Genomic DNA, 25,403 nt, shown 5'->3' on the forward strand with positions numbered 1-25,403 from the left:
AATTCTGAAAATATATTCTATGAGTGTTTCTTCCCAAGACTGTTTGGTTTTGCTTTCTATGATCATTCATACAATCATATTTTTTAGAAGAATGTTTTCAGAAAGCAAAGACAGCCATACCCTGGTATTTGACAAGCTTGCATTCCTGCAAAGCTCAACAGTTAGCACTATGATGGATAGTGAAGCCATTTTTCCCATGAGAATCAATGTTTTGGGACAGATGCATGCAGGAATTTATGGAATACACGTAGTTTAGATATACAGGGACAGTATATGTGGCATGGAAGATGGAAAGGCTGAAACAAACTCACTGAGATTGTTATTTGGAGGAGATGTTGACTTTCAGGAACAGATAATCTTTTTAAAAGCTCTCAGCAGCTTCACCTGTGAGACTGAACACCTGATTCCCTGTTTTGCCACCTCTCACCTTGATTGACTTGCTTGATTTTGCTTCATCTGAAGACAATGATGACAACAGTGAAAATATAACTCTTCAGAAAGAAGCAGCAAAACCCTCTAAGATCTGCATCAGGGTTCAGCTCACAGGCTGGGATCTTCTAGAACACTGAACAATGTGAAAGGTCACTCCGTGCTGAACTCCACCACTTCATCCATGAGACTGAACCCACAGTCTGAATGTTTCACAGTGACCATTCTTGCTGCCTCTTTCTGAACAGGTATATTTTTACTATCATCATCATCTTCCTCATCTGAAACTAGATCATTCAAATATGAAGGGTGAAAAGACATCATAATGATGATGGTTGCCAGATCAGGGTACCGAATGATCTGTGACAGAACTCCAAACCAAGGGCTGGAGGAGTGATGGAAAAGTGGGTTATTGCTTTACTCACGCTGCAAATGAGAACTTTCATGCATCACACTGCAAAGATAGAGGTTTGGATATCACTGGTGGCAGTGCCACCCATCAGGAAGCCCAGCCATCACCCTGTGTTTTATCTGACCAGTAGCCAAATACAGTTTTGAATGGTTTCTATCAATGAACAGCTCACAATAAATTTTAGCTGTCAAAAAATTATGGAAAAAAATTAAGCATCATATTTTTGAGAAAATTGCTTATGGACAATCTGGGCAGACTGGATATGTTGAATAAAGCATACACTGTGAATCATATTTGTTCAACTCTTGTAATAGTCTGGAAGTCTCTTAGGATTTAAAGCAAGCCGAACAACTGACAATCTTGGAGGAATTCAAGTGTGGTTTTATAATATCTGGTTCAATAGACTGAATTGGGTCACTCTCACTAGCAATTATGTGTTTCACCAAGCATCTGGAAGCTTCATTGATGTTTATATTTTCCTGCAAGTGAAAGAGAAAGAGAGGTTGATTAGTCAATATTAATTATACCATGCTGCATATTTCCTGTGTATAATTAAACTTTTCTCTGGGCATCATCAAAAGTTTACTTTCCTTAAAAATCAGCTTTTAAAAATTGACTGTATTAAATAACACTTACTGTAGTTTTTAAATTAGTTAGGTTTTATTCATATTATGATTCATATCTCCTTTAAATTATACACAGAACTCACTTTAAATTACCCCAAAGCCTTGGTTATTTGATTGCTTCAATAAGCTAGACAAACAAATGTCGGAGAGATGTTAAAGACAAATGCCTGAAGTTAAGCTCCAAAATCCATATTTCAGTGCTTGAATAACTGTTATTCTGATCTTCGGATTATTAAGTACCTAGCAGCAATTACAGACATCAATAGCACTTATTTTTTAAAGTCTTTTCTACTGTTTTCATGCAGGTTTTGCTGTACAATGCTCACAGTGAAACCTGTGATGAACAGCTTCACTGAAAAAATAATATGATTTCAAGTTATTCACACAACAACACAAAACAAAAAAGTTCTGTAGCATGTAGCATTCATATTCAACTTTTATTTTTGTTGAGGCAGAGTTATCTCCAATGTACTGTTCCAGAAGAAATATATCACCATTGGTTTAATTCTCTAGACATAATCCCCACTCTTGCGATTTTGAACCAAAGGAAAAGCTCATCTTTTCATACATGTGCCTTATTTCAACAGCATGTTTAATTTGCAGCGACTTTTATTATGTCTGTGGAATAAGCAAAGCCAAAACAGCCTGATCAGTAAGACACAGCTCAGCACAGCATATAAAATAAATAGTAATAGTGAGTGAGGATTTTTTTAATGATGACCACTGATACGGCTGCAAGGAAGAGTCAGGATTTCTGGCATAAAAGACACTCTTCAGTCCCAACTATTGGCATTGATTACTTATATATGACAGGAGTTAGAAGTCTCACTGTGGCTTCACTCTCCTGGGAAATTATGTACAAATATGTATGTATGTAAATGTACATACTGCCCTTGCCTCATGAAGATTATGTGTTTATTTACATGCTAAGACTGACCTAGGTTTCCAAGATAAGCCTGGGACCTGCTGCCCTGAGACCACACACTCCCACACACAAAACCAGGTGGTCTACCCTCAGCAAGCGCTCAGTGTCAGCTCAACGTCACTAACAAAATAACCTGCAAAATGTAACAGGATTCTTCAAACATACAAGTGAACTTAAATATTTGAATTTTGACCCATAAAGAATATTGGTTAGTTGTAAAAAACAAACAAAAAAAACCCTCAAATCTTCAGTCATTCCATTTATATACTAACCCCAAAAAAGTGATAGAGCTGGGAATCAGCTCTGTACTAAGATGTTAAAATGTTACTATGTCACGCCATTCTCTGAGACCAGGCAACCAAATTCCTCAAGCATGCAACGAATCTTTTTCAGAGCACTGTGAAATTTAATTAGAAAAAATGGCCAATGAAAAATATTCTCATGGTGCTGCTTAGAAAGCTAAAGACAAAACAGGATCATTTAATGCACAAACACACACAAATAGAAATATTTCACCTTGTATTTTCTGTTATTAATGGAATGATAAGCATTTCATTTATCCCCTTGCTGCTGCTCTTCCTGGATGGAAATATGCATTTCTTCAAGAATGTCTTAGTGACTGTCTGAGATTGTGCCCGAATCCAGTAATGTTCAGATGTATTAACAGAAATCCTCTTTGATACATGCTTAAGATCAGTGTTTCCTAAGGGTGGGAAAGGGGCAATCAGACCCAACCCCAAAAAGCATAAAATGTGCCTAAGTGAACATTTTCTATCCTCCCTAGCACTAGACAGAATTCCAGAGGCCATACCTGAGCCTAAAAATTCAGAAAGAAAAAACAATGCTGTTTTACCTCACCCAAATTTTTCACTCGACCCAAAGCAAATCAGATTATTAAACCCTCCATAGCTTTTGGGGAAGAAAGCCTAACTTGAACAGGCAAATATCATTTTGACAAAAAAGTTTAGATATTTTATTTTGCAAATATCAAAATGAAATGTTTCTCTTTTTCTGCATTGCTCTTTCTCCTTTTTAATGAAATGGTTTATCAAATATGACCCATATTCCTGCCTGCTTTGTTAACTTCATTCTGGATTGAGTTTACCATTAGCCTGATGGGCATTTGCCCAGACTGACTGAATATCTCAGGAATTTCTGATACTGGCTCCGTGAAGTAAAGTGGGATTAGATATACCTAGGGACCGTCTCCTGGCTCTGGCCATTCCAGCTGAAAAGGCTTTGGCTTTCAGTCCATGCCCACCTGCCTCTCTGCCAGCACGCCATCCCTTCAGATGGGCCTGCAGAGGTTTATGTGGCTGAGCTCTGACTTCCTCAGTCAAAATGAGCTGGTTTTTGAGGATTCACTATGTAAAGCATTTGCATCAATGAAGCTAAAATTCAGCTCTTTGCTTTGTGCAAGAAGACAGGAACAAAAAGTCCCTCCATTGGTCACGTGCACTGGATCAGAGAGGCTTCTTTTCCTCCAGCTCTTGGCCCAGTGACTCCAGAGTATTTATATGACCTGCACAGCTGTCTAAGCTGTGAGGGTGACAATTTCTGGCAGAGGGACATGGGCAGCAGGAGAAGGAGGGTGACTGCGACAGCCAGCACAGCTCTTTCCAGAGCGTGTGCCTGACTCCAGTCTTCTCTCCATTATACAGCTAAGAACCAGTACATGGTACAGACAACATACATTAAATCACTTGCCGCAAGAAGCCTGTGCTTACACCACCAAAGCAAACTGTACTGCCCCATCTCAATGCCTTGACCGCTTCCTTTCTGATCCCTTTTGTTATAACCCTAATCTTGTGGTGTCTGCTTCAGTGTCCTGGGTCTGTGGATCAGACTTTGCTGTATTCTGGCTGCTTTGCCAGTCTGTCTAATGAAATATTGATTTCTGCACCTCTCCACCTACAGTGTTTTGCAAAAAAATCAATATTCTGCTAGGCAGCAAAGCAGCTGCAGACAGTAGAAGGTGATCTGCTATCCAAACACAGACACCCACAGACTTGGTAATTTAAGAGCGCAGGAAGTGCTGAAAGGCAATCTAGGGAAGGACAGATTGAAAGGAGCAAGTGAAAAGCCACCCAACAAATACAAAGAAACCAATAACGAGGAAGTAACAATGGACAGAGAAGAATAATCACACCTACCCTACTAGCTGTACTGAACCGTGGAAGCAGCTCCCATTATGCTTAAGAACAAAATTCCCTGTGTTTCAAAGAAAGGATGAAAATAAATACAGGTGAAATGATGTCTTTTTATTGGTCTCTATGCTGAAATGCTATAACTATCAACTCCCTTATGGCTGTTGTTCTACGGAGAATCGCACAGGAACTGTGATGCCAGCTGCAGTTCTGACTTTTTTTTTGTGTGTGTGTGTGTGTGTGTGTGTGTGTTTCTACCATCTTCCTTTTGCATTCTGAACCAAATCTTTAGTTCATCCTAAGGGGCCTACTCCACCTCCATGGGGGAGCCACTTCTGAACATCCTGCTGGGTTAACAGGTTCCTCCAGTTCTTGAGGCAGCGTTAGCAGCACCTGTATTGCTGTAGCTTGTTTTCCGGACTCCTCTGAGGTCTCTTTTACCTTCACAATTATCCAAAGACTGGGGAAGTTCTGTCTACTGACAACGCTTTTACAGGTTGCTATTACTCAGCACTGCATCTTTGATATGTTTATCTTCACAGCATCTTTCTGAGGTAGGGAAGTGCTGCCAGAGCTATTTACCAAAAGTGGAAATTGCAGAGCCCTAAACAGAAGAAATTGCAGGAAACCTAGTACAGTTCATGGTGGCTAGCTGGGAAGTGGGAGATGGCACAGACTGAAGTGTCCACATAATAAGGTAGAAACTCAGCACCTCTCAAGCTTGTGGGAAACTTTTTACTACAAGACCAAAAAGGAAAGGATCTGGCCCATAATATGGTGCTTCTCTTGCTCCTCCACATTTTTCTCTACTTCTCCCCTTGACATCCTGACTTAGCAGTCTAGCTTTTCTGAAACCCTTTCCTGGGCATCCCTCTTTGCACTGCCCATGCACATGAGGTGCCAAACACATTTCTGTGACTTTGGTGCCTCAGTAACTCCCAGCAGCTGAAAGAAGTTGCTACCACAATCAGTGCTGCCAGAACTAAGTTGTGAATCCAGCCCTAAGCAATTTGACCTGAGTTAACCTGCAAATGTCTATCAGAGCAAGGACCTGAACCCAACTCCGTGGATGATGGCTGACTGCTTGAGTTGCTCTTTCCCTTGATCCCATCAAGAAGGAATAAAAAAAGTGGAAATCAACATACTACTCTTTATTCTATTACTAAACAAAGCAAGACAGAGAAAACTCTGAGCAATCTTTGAAGACCAGAAAGGAACACTGAAAGACACAAATGAAATTACAATTTGCTTTGTAGATAGATTTCCTTCAAAGGTACCTTTTTAAAGGACAGTTTTATGAAACAGATAGCAACTCTGTGGGGGGGGGCTTTACATAACTTAAAACTTTTCATCCCATTCCCATAGGAAATAATGTCATAATATTGTAATGCAATATTCAACTGAAGGGAAAATAAATACTTTATTAAATGTGTCTCAAAGCAGTACACAAGCTCAGTGAGCTTCTTTGTATTCTGGGTTGCTTTCCCCCTTATCTGTCTTTTTTTTTTTTTCTTTTAACACAAACGCAGAAGATTAACATTTAGAGCATTATATTTTAATATATGCAATAAATCCCTTTAGACCAGACTGGCTCTTATTTCTTTACTGAAGAGAAAAGATCTTTGCTAGTTTTATGGGCCTACTTCACTTCCAAATGAAGCATTTTATTCTTTGCCATGCAGATATCTTAGATTTATCAGTCTGGTTGTTTTCAGGTATAAAACTGTTCCTTCTCCACCCTCAGATAGTTTCTTTCTCTGACCGTGAATCTGATGCTTTTGAATCTGAACTTGCAAGTCAGGGAGAAGAACGAAATGTATGCAGGCATAGCTGCCCAACAAGGACACTTAGCAAGGTCTAAACCCTTAGAGACATAAACCTTGGACTTTACCACTGGTGCTAAAGGAAATCAATTTCCATTAAGTAAAGAGTAACAAACTCCAACACTTCCAGGCATTACTCGGAACCTAGTGAGGGAACCTAGTGAGTATCACACAGTTTCAACCTTTTCTTTCTATAATGTATCAAAATCCAGGAGCAGGGATATGGCTTTCAAGACATTTTAACCTGCACTCCTCTGGAGCAAGCACTCTGAAGGAATGGCTACATGTGCAGCCTTAGCAGAGCTCCCTTGGAAACCGCTGACAGCAGAACCACATTAAGAGGTTGTGCAGTACCGCTGTAGTTAGGCTTCTAGGAAGACATAGCAGTACAAGTTTAAAGCCATTCAGATTCGTGAACATGAAGTTCATGGACATTGAACTGCTGTGACTACGCTCCTGAGAACAAGTTACTTGCTGTGACTGAATTCTTAGAGCTGGTTGGAAATTTTGCGACAAAAGACCCTTCCCTCAGAAGGAGGTGGCCCGCTGGCAGGGTTTCAGAGTAATGTGCCTAAGCACACCCTGGTTGCACTCACTGGCTTGCCCTCCGGGCTTCCAGGGCTGATGGACCAGAGCAGAGCTTCCTTCTAACTCCCCAGCTCAGCTAACGGCTTCATTAGTTTTTAACTTTTCCTGCACCCAACAATTTGATTATTTGGAATCAAAACTTGTGGATTTTCCTTTTGCAAGGAAACATCAAAACTTCCAGACTGATGTGGAGTGTCAAAAATGTTGGTATTTACAGCTTTTGGCCAGTATTAAATAATACTGTATTTCGTCAAGTGATCCAGAGAGCTGTAGGATGGGCCCGACACCTGTATCATGATCTGAAGCAACTCATCTTTTTTTAGCTATGGGAAACAAATTCTGCAGAGGATTCTGTGTAGAGTGACTGTATAACTGAAAGGAAAGCTTCTGCCTTAGGTGTCAGCTTCACTTGGTTTATGGTAAAAACTGACATATTTTCTAAGGCTTTGTGCAGTGAGACAGGTTAGACATTTTGAAGGGTGAATTTAAAAGATAGTGTGGAGAACCCCACTTTCCTAACTGGACCTGGCAGTGTCAAATGGAAGGCTTTGGTTTCAGTTACCAAGTCAGCAGATTAGATGTGATGTGTCAGCCCTATTCACATACATGTCCAAACCTAGTTTGTCTTTATGGAAACAAAAAACACATATTCTGTTCCTCTGCAGACCTACCGTATGCCTTCTTTTTTTAACTTTTATATTACTTATGTAGTCAGAAGAATTTAGGGTTTAAATGTGGAACAATAGAGCTTGATTCATTCATATAAATCTCAAAGTTCACTGGTAAGACAAGCAAAATTGCTATTCTTGCTTTATGGAAGAAGAGGAGATCAGAGAAGAAAGTGACTTTTTGAAGGTCACCTGGCAGATCAGTGGCAAAGAGGACTTCTGATTCCTAGTCCAGTGTTTAGGCCTTATGACACATTGTATAGCCTGTCAGAGAAAGGAAGTATCCACTTTTTCCAGAGGAGGAAGTGTGGCTAACAGCCCTTCTGGGGAGCTTGGACAAAACTTAAATGCCTTTTCACCTGTCTGTGTTGTTGACAGAATATTATAACAGGAAAAAGAGGAACTTAAGTATAATCAGAGAGCAACCTTGCTCAGTTGCAAAGTGTTTCCAAGTTATTTCTGAAATAGGGATTTTTCAAGCATATGTAATTTTGACTGACTTGTCTGCATTGATACACAAGTTCTGTTTTCATTATAGAGTGATAATAATCTTGAAATTGCTGCTCTACTAATCCAAGCCTTATAAAGCTCACCTCTTTGAACTGGGAATGGTAGTGAAGACATTTTAAAGACTTCAAAATATAAGTGGAGTTCTTGGCTGCACTGGCCACGTGTTGGATGATTAAATGTGTGATAGAAAGGAGAAATTTCCTTGCTTTAGACAATACATCTTTCACAACAAAGTGCTAAAGAAATTCATTAAAGAATTTACTATTAAATGTTATTTCACAATGGTCTGGGAATGTGTCTTTTACGCTGCAACCTTTATTAGCAAACAAAATATGCATATCCGAAAGAGACTAGGCTCTCCACTGGAAATATGGCAATGCATATAACTTATGACTATCCTGCATTGAGTTGTTGCTCAGCAAGGCTCACCTTACATGACAAACTATCGCAACAAATTCTTCTGCTTTTGTAGGGAGCAGAAGATTGGAACAGACTGAATATTGCCTTTAGATTAATGTAAGAATCAAAACTAATATAAGAGAATGCATTAGATGGCCCAAATGTTTTGTATTAAGGTTGTTAAGTTAAGAAGAACAGCACCAGGGAATGATACAAAGATGTCTTATGATGTAATCTGCCAGAGTTACAGACACAAATTTCAAACCCCTGACAGCCTGAAATATGATAGATACAAATAAAGCACGCTACTTCCTACAAGGCAACCAGAACTAAAAGATGTATTTTTATAAATAATCACCTTTGTTTTTCCAAAAGGCATAAATCATATTCAGTTTGCATTGAAGACTATAACATTTCCAAGCATGTCTCCAGAAAACCTCTGGAGATCTAATTATAACAGGATACCACAAAAAAGAGTTATTACTTTTTTGAACTGCTAAAACTGCTAGCTGCAATATGATGACTTCTCTGTCGGTGTTATTCCACTTCAGAAAAGAGTTTCTATTCTCTGTAGCAAACATAGCTACGTTTTTATTTTCCCTAGACCTGCGTTCAATTATTTAATATGCCCTAGGCTAAAAGAATACTGGATACATGGCTCAAACAATATTTTAAAATAACAATAATCAAAACTTTTGTTTAGAAAAAATATATAGGTTTTAGTTCAGAACTTAGACCAAGTGGGGAAACTATTCTGATATAATTTATTATAAATCTTGTGTGATTTTACTGTTCTTAGTGGAATTACTTTGCTTTGAATCATTTTGAACTCAGGAGCTTCCAGTTCCAGATTGCAATCAGGTGAAGGGAGTGTATATATACATTTCAGAATATCAGTCCTTAGCCTGTAGTCTATAGTTTCACAGAATAAGTTGATAACAGAGTCTTGTGTCCTCAGCTCTCGCTGCTCACTTCAAAATGGCTGTTCAATGCAAGTTTTATCAAAGCTAGGAGTCTTTCTGTTCCTACCTGATTGCACTGACATCCTGAGGACTGCTTGGCTAGCAGATATTTCTGAGTTAGATAAAGTAAGAAGTGTTGAAATATTTCTTCTGTTTAAAATACTTCAAAGACACAATTCTTTGTGTTTTACAAAAATTTGGAATGAATTTTCCTCTGTTATGACATTTTTAACTTTAATTGTCCTTTACACTACCATGGTTCCTCCCAAGACTGGCTACCCTATACCATCATGGTAACATATCTCTGCCATCTTTGAAATTGTTTGTACATTCATCCTCTACCATGATGACTTAACACTGACCTTAGATGGCAAATGGTATGATAAATGTGGTTGTTCTTTTTATGAGGTGAACAGATGCTCGCTGGGAACTCATTCATCGTACAGTTTCCTTTCTCATAAGCTAAACAGCCATGAGCAGCTGCAAGACTTTGCTGATCTGAACCACCAACTTAGAATCATGAAATTGTGGCTCTGAATTCTTTTAATAATGGTCCTTCCTGTTCCCCCTCAATCTCTTTGTCTTTTAGATGCAAACGTTTTAAAACAATCTGCTATTCTTTCCATCCATGTGATTTTTGTGGTGATTTTGTCCTCTGGCCTTAGTTTTCAGTGAATTGGTCCTTGTCTCCCAGAAATGTAGACTCACATACATGTCAGAAATGAAGAAAAAATAATTCTGCAGGAAACTGCCATATGCTGTGTTATACATCTCTGGTGAGTTGGATCCCAAATACCAGCAACCAGATATTTCCTGTTATTTGAGGACTGAAAAGGCAGTTGGACACCTAATAGGATATTCAGAAGTGCCAAACATGTAATTCTTATGGAAATAAATGCAGTTTGTCCTGTAATAATTCCTTAATTCCCCACATCTTCCACTGGCAGCTGCTATTCCAAATGTTTTACTCTCTTTGGGTTTTCTTTTTTTCTGGAACAATTAGCTTTCTGCCATAATTATCGTGAAGAAGCTGATCTAAGAGATCTTGGCCTCTTTCTTAAACCAGAACTCGACAATGTTCACAGTAAAAATTTGGTTACCCCAGACAGAAACATTGAATTGTAGTGGACTCAAATAGCATAAATTAGCAGAGAACGACAGACATGAATTCAAACCAGGTCCTGCACGTGCAGAAATGCAAAGTACACAATTTGTAGAGCATGAAAATTAACGCACTGAGCTAGACAAAAATGATGCCCTAAAAATGGCATTTTGAAGAAGCAGTGACTAGTTTTGAGACCAATCTGGTAGGAGGGCAAAGGCACTGACCACAAAGACATCTCAGCCCACAGCTCATGCAGTGCTTGAGGCAGTCAAGACATGTCAGGCACGCTGGTTAATCACTTACTGTTACTCGTCAATTCGAGATTTCTGCTGACTGCAAGTGAGACTTCTTTTAAATATTAATGCTTTAAAAGGAGCCAAGACCAGAAAAGTAAAATGCATGTATACTCTCCAAAGATTCTTGAGTAACTTTCATAAACTGCCTAAAAGAAATGAAACAACTGAACGTAGCATTTCAGCTTTCAACCTACTCACAATTTAGGACAAAATAACATAATGCTTAGAGCCAAATTGTTTACATTAAAAACATCCTGATGTTCCCTGAGCTGTTAATGATGATACCAGATTTCATAATCACATAATACAATAAACATAATACCCACTGAGATGTCATGTTCAAATCAGTATTTCATATGCAGTCAAGATCCTGCCAAGAGGCATTGTTATGACAGGCATGAAATAATTACAGTTGTAGAAATTTAGGTTCCAGCAACATGAGAGCAAATGCCTTTGTTACTGATGAGAATCAAGGACATGACATTTACCTTGGTTTTATGTAATGCTCTAGAAGAAATAAAAGTCCCATTGAGGCTGGAACTGTACAAACATAATAAGGGTATGAATCATATGACCTAATTTTAGACAGTTCCAAAGTGAGTTAGTGTTAGGATCCCTTGATAGTCAATGGAGAGCTAATATTCTTTTTAGAGACCAATTTATCTGATGTTTCCAATTCAGGATGATATAGAAGCCTGTATTTCTCTCCATTGACTCCAAAGGGAGTCTACATAATTACATCACAGATCTCTAGGACTCTTACTCAGTGACTCCATCCTTTCAGAGCCAAACAGAGCCAAATGGGGATTCAGGCACTGAGATGACAATTTAGATGGAATTTAAATATTGAGGACCAATGGAACAATCCAAAAAGCTATATCAAACTTCAAGAGAGCCCAAGCACTGCTCTCCCTAAGTTCTCCTGTGGATATGAGCCAAATATACCAATTTAAGGAGGACAGAAGTCTGGAGATGCAAAATAGCAACCATGTTTTATAGATGAAGTGTAGATGACAAGGGCTGTATTCAAAAGAAGACTAAACACATTGCAAGCTTTTGAAAATATGATTGCAGATAGTGCTGTTACATATTCATTTTTTTCTTGGTCACATCCTCTTTTTCTACACAGAAGTCTTGTCCATGCATATCTACAGGCCAAAATTTTCCATGATACCTGCATTATAACCCTATTCTTCTTGAAAAATTCCCTGTATTTTTGGAATAGGTGAAGCAGAGGGGTTGGACTAGATGATCTCCAGATGTCCCTTCCAACCTCAACCATTCTGTGATTCTGTGAATACAGTGTTTACATATTAATACAGTTACTTGGGACCTTTAATCAACCACATAAGTCAACCACATATCTGAAAGTCCTAAAGGACCACAGGGCAGGTGCATCCTCCACAAGGCAGGTGCCATATAGTTAAAGAGAGTCTCTGAAATATTTCCCTCATTTTCAGAAAGCTTCAGGCTTGGTATGTCAGCTCCATACAGCACGAATGCATTGAGGTTGCCTGAGAAATCTCAGATTGATATACAAGATCGCTATAGGCTGGACCTTTGTACTCTGAAAACCTGGCCCAACACCCCTTCTGATTTTGATCTGATATTTCCTACAGGCACTCAGGAATTCTGAACCAAAGCAAAGAACTGAACCAAAGAGCAGCTCATTCACCACTTTGACCAATGTCCTTCTCTTCCTCCTTCAATGTATGATAAGATTTTTGTGAAAAGATTTTTGAGGATGAAGGCCTACAACAGTCAGCATAGTGTAAGTGCTACAATGGACTGTCTTCCTTTCTGGAATCAAACAAAATGAAGCCACGGTCTCAAATTAGGATTTCTTAGGCACAGGGTTTATATCAATATTTAGAGATAATATTCACTGTTAATAATTATGAAAAATAACATCATATCATTTATAAGAGGTAGCTTTTGTGTCTTGCCACAGGTCATCTTCCTCCCCACACCATTATGCAATAAATTGTTGACCTGTTGTACACCTTACTGCTGGCCTACCATCTTACAGTAGCTGCATTTCAGAATGTTGTATATAATTTGCTTTGCAACGAAAGGCCTAAAACAAATGCAAATACCAGTAAAGGGCTCTATTTATTTACAGATTCACCTTTAATTAATTCCACTAAGATAGGAGCTTTGCTAGGAATACATTTCTACTGAGGAAAGCTGCTTTATTCTGTACTTGGAGAAACATTCAAAAAGAAATGGAAACATTACCTTGGCTGACGTTTCAAACCAGCCCACGAACCCATTCTCTTTGCAGAACTGATCCATCTTGATGCCGTTGTTCATAAGAACATCTATTCCCTGGTCGCATTTGTTTGCTAAGAGGACTGTCGGCACAGGTTTGCCATTTGGAAGAACCAGCTTAGAGTCCAAATCCTCTTTCCATTTTGTCACTGCTTCAAATGTTGCAGGTCTTGTGACATCAAAGACAATAAATGCCCCCATGGCCTCTCTGTAATAGACCCTGGTCATGTTTCCAAACCTTTCCTGACCTGTGATGATGAATGTATGGGGAAAAAAAAAAAAAAAAAAAAGCTTGTGAAAATCACTGCTTCCAGTCTAAGTCAATATTTCACACTAATATATTTTCTAAAAGAACACTGCTGAGGGTGGGCTCATGTTGTAAGTCCGGTACCTCGGGAAAGCTACAATTTATCTAAATAGTAATAAGCAGAGTGCTAGACTCATTTGCACAAAAATGCTAGTGAATATAGCAAGAAAAAGGAGTTTTAAAGCCAGAATCCAAGGAAATGTAATAACTTTATGATAAAGCTTGCACTGCAGTATAGAATGTTACCAACCTGCCAGATTTCTAGATCTGTGGAAGTACCAAGGGTCTTGGTGTACATTATAGAGAAAACTTCGAGGCATAAGACTATAAGCTCCTTGGTACTGCAGTATTATGTGGGGAGCATCTAACACAGTTGATCTGATGCATGAAATGAGGATCCTACATATTCTCACGCAAGTGCTAATAATCAACAGTAACATATTAAAGCTCTGGAGCCCTACCAGGCATTTGAGTCATTATTGACTTACTTTTACCTGCAAACTAAAACACAGAGGTGTGAAAGGTGAATTTCAAGCTTTACAAATGTGGAAAGCATTCTAAAAACATAAAACATAAAACAGCAGAGGTTCTCCGAAGAGCTGTATTCCTCCAGCGGGATCTGTAAGGAAAAGTTCCACACCAGATGTGTTCAGAAGCTTTAAGCTTTATTTGTTGAAATCAAAGTGTTTTCTGGAAAGATATTTACAGCATTTATTTTAGGTAACAAAATATTATTTTATTTCAACATGTTCATTTGGAAATGTCATTTTATATGATTAACAGTGCAAAAAACTTAACACATTTGATATCAAGATGCAACACATTGATCAGCCATGATATCGCTAATATATATGCTGTTTTCTTGGGAATTTGAAAAATTGTTTTTGAAAATAGAAATAAATCACACTTATACAATTTTCCTTAAAGTGAACAAATACAGTCTCCATTCATGTCTAACAATGGGTTTTGGTCCAAAAAGGAAGAATTAATATCTCCTGAAACATCTCATGATAATAGTAGTCTTTAAGCTAGACAGCCATTGCATTTAACCATATGCTTCCACAGCTGTGAAAAGGTGCTATTAAAATAGATGACACTTACCAGAATTCTGTATCTAGCCTGATTTTCTTGATGTGCATAATTCTGAGTAAGGTAGGAAGACAAGAAGATTGGCATTCTTTCTTTTTGACCCTAGGAAATTTTCCTGTGGAAAGTTTTATCTGATGGAAATTGTGCCATCAAATGTAAAGCTGTGATGAGAAGTTAAGAGTGCTGGCTAAAGGACTTCTAGACCATAGAGTTTCATTTAATGGAAATGGCATATCTAGGCAAGCCCTTAAAATTCACTGAATTCAAATTACTGGGACAACAGCATCTATCTGTGATGTTTATCTTTGGTTTTACACACTAGTCATTCTAAAAAGGAGAAAGTTATTCACATGATATGGAAACCAAACATGCATGTCTGCATTCTCCAAATTCACCTTAGATCTTTTATACTTTAAACAAATACTGTTTTCCATTGATAAAGCAAAATAGAAACATATCATTTCCAAAAACATATGGTCATATCAAAAATTTCTTATGGCTATACTTTATAAAAATGTCTTATGATTCCTATCAGTGGGTTAATCAGAAGAATGGCTAAGTCATGTGTTATTCAATAATCTCCTTGTTGAGAAATTGTTTTTTTCATCTGCAAAAAAGTGCCTTCAAGTAAAAGTCAAGGTGTGATCAGTATCTTAGCAAAGAGGTCAGCAGCAACATCTACAATTAGTTTTTAATGCATATTGCATTCCAGTGATACTTTATACCTCTCATGCAAAGTTCTTGACTTGCTGGCACTGTAGATGAGATACAGGTGATTTAAGAACTAGCTAAACTCGGTCCTTAGTGCATATTCATCATGACACAGGTCTCTAAGATAAGTGAGATATGTTGTCATAAAATATGCTCTGAATTGTTCATTTGCAGCATAAAATCATCATAAACAAAGTTATTAGAGAAAGTAAAGGCCCCTACAATGTGTTCTTCTGGCTAGTAGTGGCCCACAAAGGACTGACAAATGGTATCACACTGATTCCTTCTCCCGCTTCCATCTGCTTTTGCAGATATCTAGGTTTTTCACCGCACAGAAGACCCCCATGTCTGTAAAAGCAGCTTTATGCAGGAGGACAGAGCTTACCAATTTCCATTAGCAATCACTTCAAAGAAAGAGATGGAATGGAGCTGCTGGCTGAATAAAGTGCCTAAATCTTTTTTGAAGTGGTCTTTTTCCCTGTCAATTAATATATGAATGTACTTGGCATAAAGACATTGTGCAACTTTGAATGGAAAAAGAGGTGGTGTGTAAACCACAGACTTATTATGTCATCTGCATAATGGCTTTACTTTTATGTCATTTACATCATGGAAAAGAGATCTCTAGTGGTTACATTGTGCTTGGCATGCCAAATATTGTGCCTAAGGTCCCAGGAAGATTCCTTTTTCCAAAGGTTCTGCCTTATATGAGTAAATACCTTTCTTAATAGATGAGGTTCCTACAAACATTTCATTTAGTGGAATTACTCACGAAAACAGGTACTGTTTCACATGTTAAATTTGTCAGAATCTGGCTTCAGGTTTTCAGCAATGTGAAATTACTTAGGCAGTAATTACATTAGAAAATAGATCAACCATTATGTATTCAGTGGTATCTCGCAGGCAGCCTTGAACATTAGAACCTGTTTTATTGCAAGAGGATCCGTAGTTAAGACACCCAGACTGCCCAGTACAGGGTCATTGAGACAGATGGGTTATGCTTTTCATGAGAAGGATCAGAAGCTTGTGAAATGTTTGTTTGATCTGTCCTGTGGTATTTTACTGCATCTCTTGCAAGGTCACTGGCATCTGGCATCAAACCCCATGACTGTGATGGCCTTTGCCCATGGGAATGGTGCTTTATATTGGGACTCATCTGCCCTAATTTAGGCTCTGAAAAATTAACAGACTGTATGTAAGATTAGGGTTCTTTTATTGTTGACGACTGGAAAGGGGCATACCTTCAGAGCATCCTCTCAGGCAGGACAGGCATTTAAGAGAGGTCACAAAAGCTTCCTCATTCTATATTTACTCTTTACCCTCAACCCTCTAGGGAGCCTAACGTGAGCAGCCTACTCTCAGAGGACTCAGTACAAGATGTCTAATTGTTAAATCAGATGAATCTGATCCAACTTTGAAGCAATCCCAGTGAGATCAAGGTGCCAAAGCAACAAGATTTCAATTAAAGGGAGGGATTCACTGTCTGAAGCAAAGGCATCTTTCCGCACAGACATTTATATTGATTTCAGTAGCACCTCTGAAGCAAGGTAAGGTATTATTTAACAGGCTTAAAGCAATGGCAGTATCAACATCTCAGTTTTTGTAGTTTATAAAAATGCACCCTACATAAATTAGCCATCTTGACTTACACAGAAGCCAACAATTTCCACTAACCACTGTCAGCTCTAATAAAGTTTTAAAAAACTAAAGATAAGTTGATAAAACTCTGATAATTTCCACCATCTCCCACACAGAATCTGAAAAAAAGAGTGTAAGATAAAAATTTATGAAAACCTAATCCGCAGTTTTACCATGGGCTTTACTTCTTACCACCATCCCTCATCCTAGGAGTGAAAAGCTTCTAGGAGACAACAGGCTTTACAGAAGGCCTTCAGCCAGCACGAGGAAGCTGGAAACTGTGCAGAAGAGTTACTCGTTTTTTATCCTCCACTTCAAAACAGCCTTCAGAATTTTCACCCTTGAAGGCAATGGGAGTGTTGCCACTGTCTTTATGGAAGCCGGATTGAAAGTTAAACCAGCCAAGAAAGACCCTGTATTCACCACACCAGAATCTAGAAAAGCAGGCTGTGAGCTGGATCAGGTCCACATATCTCACCACAGATCTATAACGAAATAAAACCACCACATGAGGGACTTGCACCACCTTATTTATGATGGCAGAACTGTAATTTCAAGGAAGCTTGCTAAGAAATCACCAAGACTATCTTATTTATGCATATGTACTGCAATGTTTAGCAGCCACTAAAAGCCTCAACCACGGAGCATATACAGTGCCTGGTTTTGGTGAATGGTCCATTTACTCCTTCTAGAGCATACCAGTCTTATAAAATTTAAAGCTGTTGGGACACTTGTCTATATTTGGGCAAACACTGCTGGTTTTGAAGGTGAAAATGACAGGGGAGGAAAATTAAATACCTCTCCTCACAGTTATTGTGTGGATGCCTCCAATGCAGTGGACCAACCATTTATGCATCTGCAAGGCCACCCCTACTGCAGCAGAGAAGCATGCAGGAATCTCGGTCTTATAAGAGCTATGTTAAAATATGATTAAGAGTTTCTTTTAAAGTTTTCCTTCTAAAAAATCTACTGGCAAATTTGAAGGACTCTCACAGAGAAGCAATAAAAAAGATAAAGAGGCAAAAAAAGAGTGACTAAGGGCAAGATTTAAAGATGTGTGAGATAGCAGAAGAGGTGATGTCACACTCCAACTGCTTGAGGAACAAGAACACCAAAACAGAGAGAGAATTTAGGACAATACAATGAAATAAAATGTGAGTACTGGGATGAAATTAAGATGAGGAGATTTTATTGTGTGTATCTCCTCCCACACAAAAGAGTGAAAATTCAGTCCCCTGGAACATTAAGCACTGTGCTAGATCAGACCTGAATTCATTGATTTTAAGGCCAGTATGCTGTTACAAACATCATAACATCATAAACCATGACGTTTTACCCAATTATTCATGTCTTATGAACACAGTTTTAGTATAAGATAGATATTATCTGTTAAAAACTCAAGTCTTAATGTAATGCTATGTGATGCAGAATCTACTTTATCTCTGAATTACTCTCTCTATTGCTTAGTTATCCTCATTATTCACTGTTTATCTCTCATGTTCTTGAACAACTTGCTACCCACTGATGCAAACAGTAGGGTGGAAGGAAGAGTACACATTATACTTGGTAGCAAGTTCATTGCCTGTATAATGAAAGGGAAGGAGAAGATGTGAGAGCTAAACAGTTACCTGAGATATGCATATATATATACATATATATGCACTGATACGAGACAGTATTGATACATTTGCTGCATTTGCTTCAATTAAAGATGTCCAAAACGTTAAGTCAGCACCCTTCAGATTGGCTTGAGACAGAAGAGGTATTGCTTTACCGCCAAAGCTAAATATAACCTAACAACACAGGCTCTACCGAAAGAAGGGGACTGCTCTGAAGAGTGGAAATTTTATTTTTCACCTCTTGTCCTTGCATATTTGTGTTTTACGAGCGGTGACATGCAGCCAGCCACAGCCAGGATAAAACACTTCCATTCCCTCCAGATTTACTTCCCTTTCATTTTTAAACAATTTTTTTTCTCACCAGCCAGATGCCTTATTCATGATGACTTGCATGCCAGCACCACACTGATCTGAATTCAGTGTTGCTTCCAGAACTTATTCTCTCTTTACAGCAATCAACAGCTAAAGCTCCATACACAGAAGTCATTAAATCTGAGACAGAAACTCTGTTTTTTACCGGCTGCTGTCTTGACCTTCACTGAGATGCTTTGAATTGAACATTTCATACGAAATTTAGTACTGTGCTGTAATTCTCTCTGTCATGTGTGATAACTCAGAAAGCATGCTAGTCATTCAGTACTACAACTTGGTATAATTGCTTCTGCAGCCTGACTGAAAGCTACATCATATGATCTGCCAGCACATGATTAGTAGTTTAATAAATCTCTGAAACAAGGCATGCAAAATACATTCTGTAAGTCCCAAATGCATTCAGAGTTTTTTACTATTAAGTGCTTTTTCTCATGCAAAAAAGTATTGCTGGGTGCATATTTGTTGTTACGGTCAGCCACTTGTGAGCAATAAAACAATGCTTTTCCCATTATTCCAACTTTTAATGAAGCAAAGTGAGCATATGTATATTTAATATCATAAAACCACAAGACTATACTGATGTATTAAAAAAAAAAAAAAGAGGTTATCTAAGTTTTGCAAAAGGCAGTGTTGTTGCATAAGTTTTGGTACCTTGGTGCCAAATTCAGAGCTCACATATGAACTAGCTAAATGCAGAAGAAAGGCACTCCTTTAGTGGATAAGAACACTAAGAATTTTATTATTTCACTAGTTTTACTAGGTGCATTTCCAGACACGATCGATAAACCCACAATTCAGGCCAGAAGTTGCTATAGCTGCCTAACAGCTAATACAATTTTGACTTCTATTACCTCCTTACAAATATAACTTCTTAATTTAGTTGAGTTTTAAAAGGCTCTCCTTTTTGCTGTAAACTTTTGCATTATAGCTGTACTTCATTTCTTATGTATACTAAATGAAAAATAATTACTTATATCATGCAAAATATGCCATCAAGATAAATTTTATTTTGTGTACTGAATCAAAATTGATTATTTCTTAGGAAGGGAGATGGCAGAGATAAAAAGTTGTGTTTTTAATTAGAAGCAGAGTATATAACAATGAAAAATCTGAAACACTGATTGCAACAATGTCAAATTCTTTTTTTTTTTAATAAAACAGGCAAGCAAGAATATCTGAACTTTTTAATTCTTTTTCTCTCCATACAGAGTAAATTATCTGTTTTTGCTTGCTATGACCATCAAGGACAAGTAAACATGAATAAATACATTTTTAACAACCAGGTTTACTGCAAAATAGAAACACTTCTTTGTTTTTAAGTGTGCCAGAATTTTTTTTTTATATTTCATTGGGCCAAAGGAAGGGAGGAAGGAAGAAAAGAAGGAAAAAAGGAAGATATTTTGATAAAGTAACTCAGTAATATTTTTCTTTATTTAACTATAAAAATCGTATTAACTATCTTGATGAATCCCTTGTCTCTTCCACCAAGTTAAATAGATGTAACGAGAAACTCTTGTCACCCCGCCTCTCATCCCAGAGAATTGTTAGATTAATGAGGCAAGTTGAAGAGTGGCAGCTGCAGGGAAAGAACCGGAGCATTCAGCGAGAGGTGCTCCTGTCACTGCCTGGGTCTAAGGGCTCGGGAGAAAAATTGGACAGGACAGATTTCATTCTGACACCCCTGCTTTGGGAGCCTGATGGCTTTAGGGGAACTCCAAAATCTCAAGCCGTGCTAAGGTGTCCTTTCCTCAGCCTCCTCTTCCTCACTGCATAGGCATCAGTAGTTCCAACTTAAAGATTAGCATAGACAAATTTGGGACTGTATTTTGTATTGCCCTGGACAGGTTTTGAGACAACAGTTTCTCTTCTGTACTCACCAGCAATATCCCAGAGCTGCAGCCGGACCACAGTCTCAGCATCCCAGCTGAGCACCTTCAAGGCAAAGTCCACCCCGATGGTGGCCCGGTAGTGGGGGGAGAAGTTCTGGTGGACATAGCGTTTGATGATGCTGGTTTTGCCCACTCCCAGGTCCCCAATCACGAGCAGCTTGTAGAGGTGCTCCTTCTGGCTGTGCTTCTGCATCTTTCCTCTTGCTGCGGCTGCTGCGTGTGAACCGCTTGCATGCTCTGCCTGAGGAAGCCTGCCAGCCCGAGGGGAGAGAGGGAGTGAAGCACCAGGGAGGGAGGAAGAGAAGGTAGGTGGAGGCTCTTCCCCTCTGTATGGCAGCAGGATTGCCAAGTCCAGCAGGCAGCCCTGCTGGAAGATGAAGAAAACAAGAGCTTGAGGGGAAAAAAAAGGTCTCCTAGGAAGTTTCGTGCATGCGTGTAAAGGTCAGCATGAGGTGTGCCTGGAATTAGTCTGGCTGCAGGGGCTGAAGGCTTTGCATGAAAAGTAGTGCCACAGACAGTCCTGTTCCCTGGCTCACTCCTTGCTGGAAGGACAGGGCTTCTGCTGTGCACTAGTTTTACGTATTTTTCTGAAGCACTGTCTTCTTCTGGTAATAATTTATTATCTTCTGTATGTTTGCAGATATGTTTAAAATGCCAGTCACTGCAAAAAGGCAGAAATCTCCTTTTAGATTGTCAATTTTCCAGTAAAGTGCAAGAATTAAACCAGTGTAACTTTAACTTAGGGTGTGAGTTGTTTTTGATAAGTTGGTGTGAATATCTTTACATGTGTCCGCACTCGGAGGGATGTGTGAATTTAATTATATTTTAATTAGTCATTTAAATATTTTTAAATTGCATTAGCATAATCATTTCCAATCATCTGACTGTATGTATAGACAAGCTCATATCTGCTGAATGCAGCACACAGCTCATGCTTTGTTTTTTTCACAGAACCAGAATCTAAAATGCAAAGCATCCAAACCAGATCCAGAAGATTTATCCCATGACTGATAATTAGAAGTTATAAAAGCATAACAGCATTACCGAATATAAATGTCACTGTCTCAATAGTTCCCTGTTTTCAAAAATAAATGATGCCAGGCTTGCAAACAATTAAACTCATTGAATTTGAGCAAATCATTCCATTGACTGACATGATTGACCCTATATTTTAAATGAAAAATACAGTCACAGTTTTAATTAGACAGCTTAGCTAGAAACACCTATCCATTGCTTAGAAGTATTTGATACTTTTAATAGCTTTTATAGCAAAAACAATAATAATATTGTTTGAAACTCATCCATGAATGATTTTTACATTTATTGATGATATTAATAAAATGAAAAAAATATATACACTTATTGAAATATTATTTGATTAAGTTCTTATCAAAATGTGTACTGAAATGGCAGTAGAGATTTGTCGTCTATCCAGAAAGCTAGATTTTAGTATACAAAGAATTTAGAGAACCATTTCAGCAACAGTTATGCGAGGCAATCTTTTATAATTAATTTTTAAAATCAAACTTAAAAGCTTGCATATATATACAGATAGACAAAGTGAAAGTGTGACATTTGAGGCAGAAAATGGCTTTTTTCATGAATTTATTTTATTTTTAAAATAAGCCATTTTTCAACATGATAAATTTTCTTTCCAAAGAGAGGCTGCCAGTTGTATCCTTTTTGGAAAGAAAATCATAAAGGGGTTAGCCTTGTTGGCTACAGACATCATAAATATTGCAATGTGAAAAACAAACCACCTTACTCCAATCAGTTACTAACTTTGTGTGACTCAAATTATTTTCATTGATACCTGGAGGTGTTCAGTAGGTGAATCTCTCACCTTCACATCAGAGAGGATCCAGTAGCCAAGCATTTGTAAGGACTCACAAGTCCCCTCTAAATTTGAAAATTCTCCTTTTACAGGTTAAAAAAAGAAAAACAAAAAACAGGGTCAGAGAGTTTAGCAGTTTAGGAAATGAAGAAATTGGATCAGGCTGAAATTGCGTCTGATCTTTCATCTTTCTTTGACCATAATCATGGCCAATGCTCAGAGAACAATGCATGAAGCACAGCAGTAAGCAGATATTAGATAATTATCCCTACATGAAATTTTTATGTTATTACTAAGTTTAGCTAGAGATTGGCCTACATCCAGAAGCCTGAGGCTTTACCTCCCTTCCAAAGTTTTTGTTAGCATTAGCTATAATAACTCTGGATAATCATGTTATTTGTTTAAGTTTCCAAATCTTCTTTGAACCTGACTAAATTCTTGGCCCCAGCAAAACCCTGGTACAGTGAGTTCCTCATAGGCTTAGCCAGGGTCACCCAGGGGTGGTGGTAGGGTTATAAGCCTCCACTCAGTGAGGTGTTCACATGCGGGTTAAGCATGTAGGAGGCTCCATTGCCTTTAGCGGGATGATGCGCCAAGTTAATGCGAAGCACATGCTGAAGTGTCTTGCTGGCTGGAAGCCATATCCAGATCTCCTACCGCCTGCCCCACTTCTCCATGGTTAACTGTTTATTATAGAATATGCTCTGCTGAATCCTGCCGGGGTGGGATAAGACCTCAACCCTGAGGGTGCCCCATCTCTTTGCAGGGCCATCCCCACCTCCTGAGCTGCATGTCAGCACCACGCTGGGCTTCGTTGGCTAGGACCAAGGCGCCGGGGCAGGAAGGTGTGGATGTCATGTGCACACTCACATCTCCGCTGCAAGGACAGCCAGCACTGCCATGGGGAAGGGCAGACCATTTGGGCTAGTCATGGTCTTAAACTGTCACCATGAGACACATCTGACAACATCGGTTGACCTCTTTGGACACACAGTCTGGTTACCATGACTCAATGACTTGCTGCAAGGATGTCCAAAGAAGTGAGCTTAGCTTGTAGCTGATGCAATGTTATTGGTCTTAGCTTAGATCGCAGTTAAAGGGTGTTGATCTAAACCACATTAACTTGCATTTACCACGCACACAGATAGTTACCATGGCTCAGGTGATACAGAATAGCTTGTTAAGAGGGGAGAACCGGATGGTATCTCTGAGCCCTTATTCTGCTGCTTTGGGTAATTCAACATTGTCAAGGGAATATTACAAATATATTGTCAGGTTAGTTGATGCTTCAGTGTTTAGATTTTAATTATCTGTGTTTTCTGTAGTAAAGACATACCTTCTGAACTTTATTATATCAATGCAAATAGTAACAATAAAAAAAATCCCACATGTCACCATGTATTTCTACACTGTATTACTTTTGTGCTCCCTATCAACCCACAGTTCCATTTGCGACAATACTCAGTGTCATCCCATGCTCTGCTATCTCTGTTTTAATACCGCTATTGGCAGGAATTGATGCAAACTCTGTACATCTCTGTTGTTAATAAACAGTAACATTTAAGAAAGCTCCATCAAGTAGGGCATTACAGACTATGTTGGTTTCAGCATAAAAGCAAAATTTGGCTTACATTGATAATTTTCAGGGATTCCTCACTATTCTCTGATATTAGTTGAGATCTTTTCTTCTGAGAGAAGTGATAAAATTCAGCACACAGCTATGTTGGCAGGACTCAAGAGCAGCAGCTCACTATGTATATGCACAGCATATGGCAAAGAAAGGGGCTGTAATTCGGATTGAGCACCATGGTTTTTATCTCCATATCTGTAAAAAATTGTCTGAGATATTGAAACCATGAGGTAAGAAAACCAGTCTCAGTGATTCTAGGCCAAGCAATTAGATTCAGATCATGAGAAATGTATGTACTTAAATGATCTCCATCTAATTATCTAGAGTTTTATACCACAGCCATCACTGATATATGTGCTAACCTTGAATGTATTGAGGGAGATAGATAGCCTATGCCATTGTACTTATCTTACTGAATATCATACAATATAAAGGGCATCATAATCAGCAGAAATTGTAAATAAACTATACATGTATATACATATATATGTATATGCACACAAATTCTTATGATAAAATATTATTTTATGGCCTGTTTAAAAAAAAAAAAAGACTTTGAAATTCTACACAAATTTTTTTCAGACTTCCATATCCCAATTAATCCTGTGGTGTGGATCAAATACTAAATTGTTAACTACAAAGAAGACAGTTCATCTTTTATTTATATATTGTATTCCTCAGTTCAATCACAGCATATTCCCTAACTTCATTTTGGGAATGGTTAATCATGGCAAGAATGCCTCTTACAGAGAAATAGATTACTTTAACAAAATGGTGTGTTTCCCCCGATTTTATTTTTAGACAAAAAGATTTAGTTAGTTCAGATTTTCCTCTCTTGCATTCCAACTGTTCTTGTGATTAAGACATTCAGTTAAAAATTACTATTGACTCATCAAACATACCCATAGTGGAATGGTTATTGACTTGTCAAACATAGCTAGAGTGCTCCTTTGATTAAATTATGATCTGCTTAACTTATAATTAACTTAGCAGAAAATACACTTTATCAGGAAAGATCCCTCAGGGAATATCCAAACAAGCCTTTATGCAATGGAGATACTAGTTAGCTTGCTTTTATGGTCAGATGTCACGTTATTGTTTTGAAATGAGTTACAACTGTTGCACTCGCTTATTCTCACTCAAATAAAGCCCA

At 38.3% G+C, this 25,403-nt stretch overlaps 1 protein-coding gene across 1 annotated transcript; it reads right to left on the bottom strand.

The window, feature by feature from the left end:
- Positions 1-1,115: 1,115 nt before the first annotated feature.
- RAB38 (RAB38, member RAS oncogene family) lies at positions 1,116-21,213 on the bottom strand. Its single transcript, XM_013950329.2, has 3 exons — positions 20,775-21,213; positions 13,129-13,409; positions 1,116-1,320 (listed from the first exon to the last, which is right to left on the bottom strand). Exons 1-3 carry the CDS (start codon positions 20,977-20,979, stop codon positions 1,168-1,170), a joined length of 639 nt encoding a protein of 212 aa, XP_013805783.1. The 5' UTR covers positions 20,980-21,213; the 3' UTR covers positions 1,116-1,167.
- Positions 21,214-25,403: the final 4,190 nt, after the last annotated feature.

This window comes from Apteryx mantelli, chromosome 1, assembly GCF_036417845.1.
Source record: "Apteryx mantelli isolate bAptMan1 chromosome 1, bAptMan1.hap1, whole genome shotgun sequence".
NCBI classification, from domain to species: Eukaryota; Metazoa; Chordata; class Aves; order Apterygiformes; family Apterygidae; genus Apteryx; species Apteryx mantelli.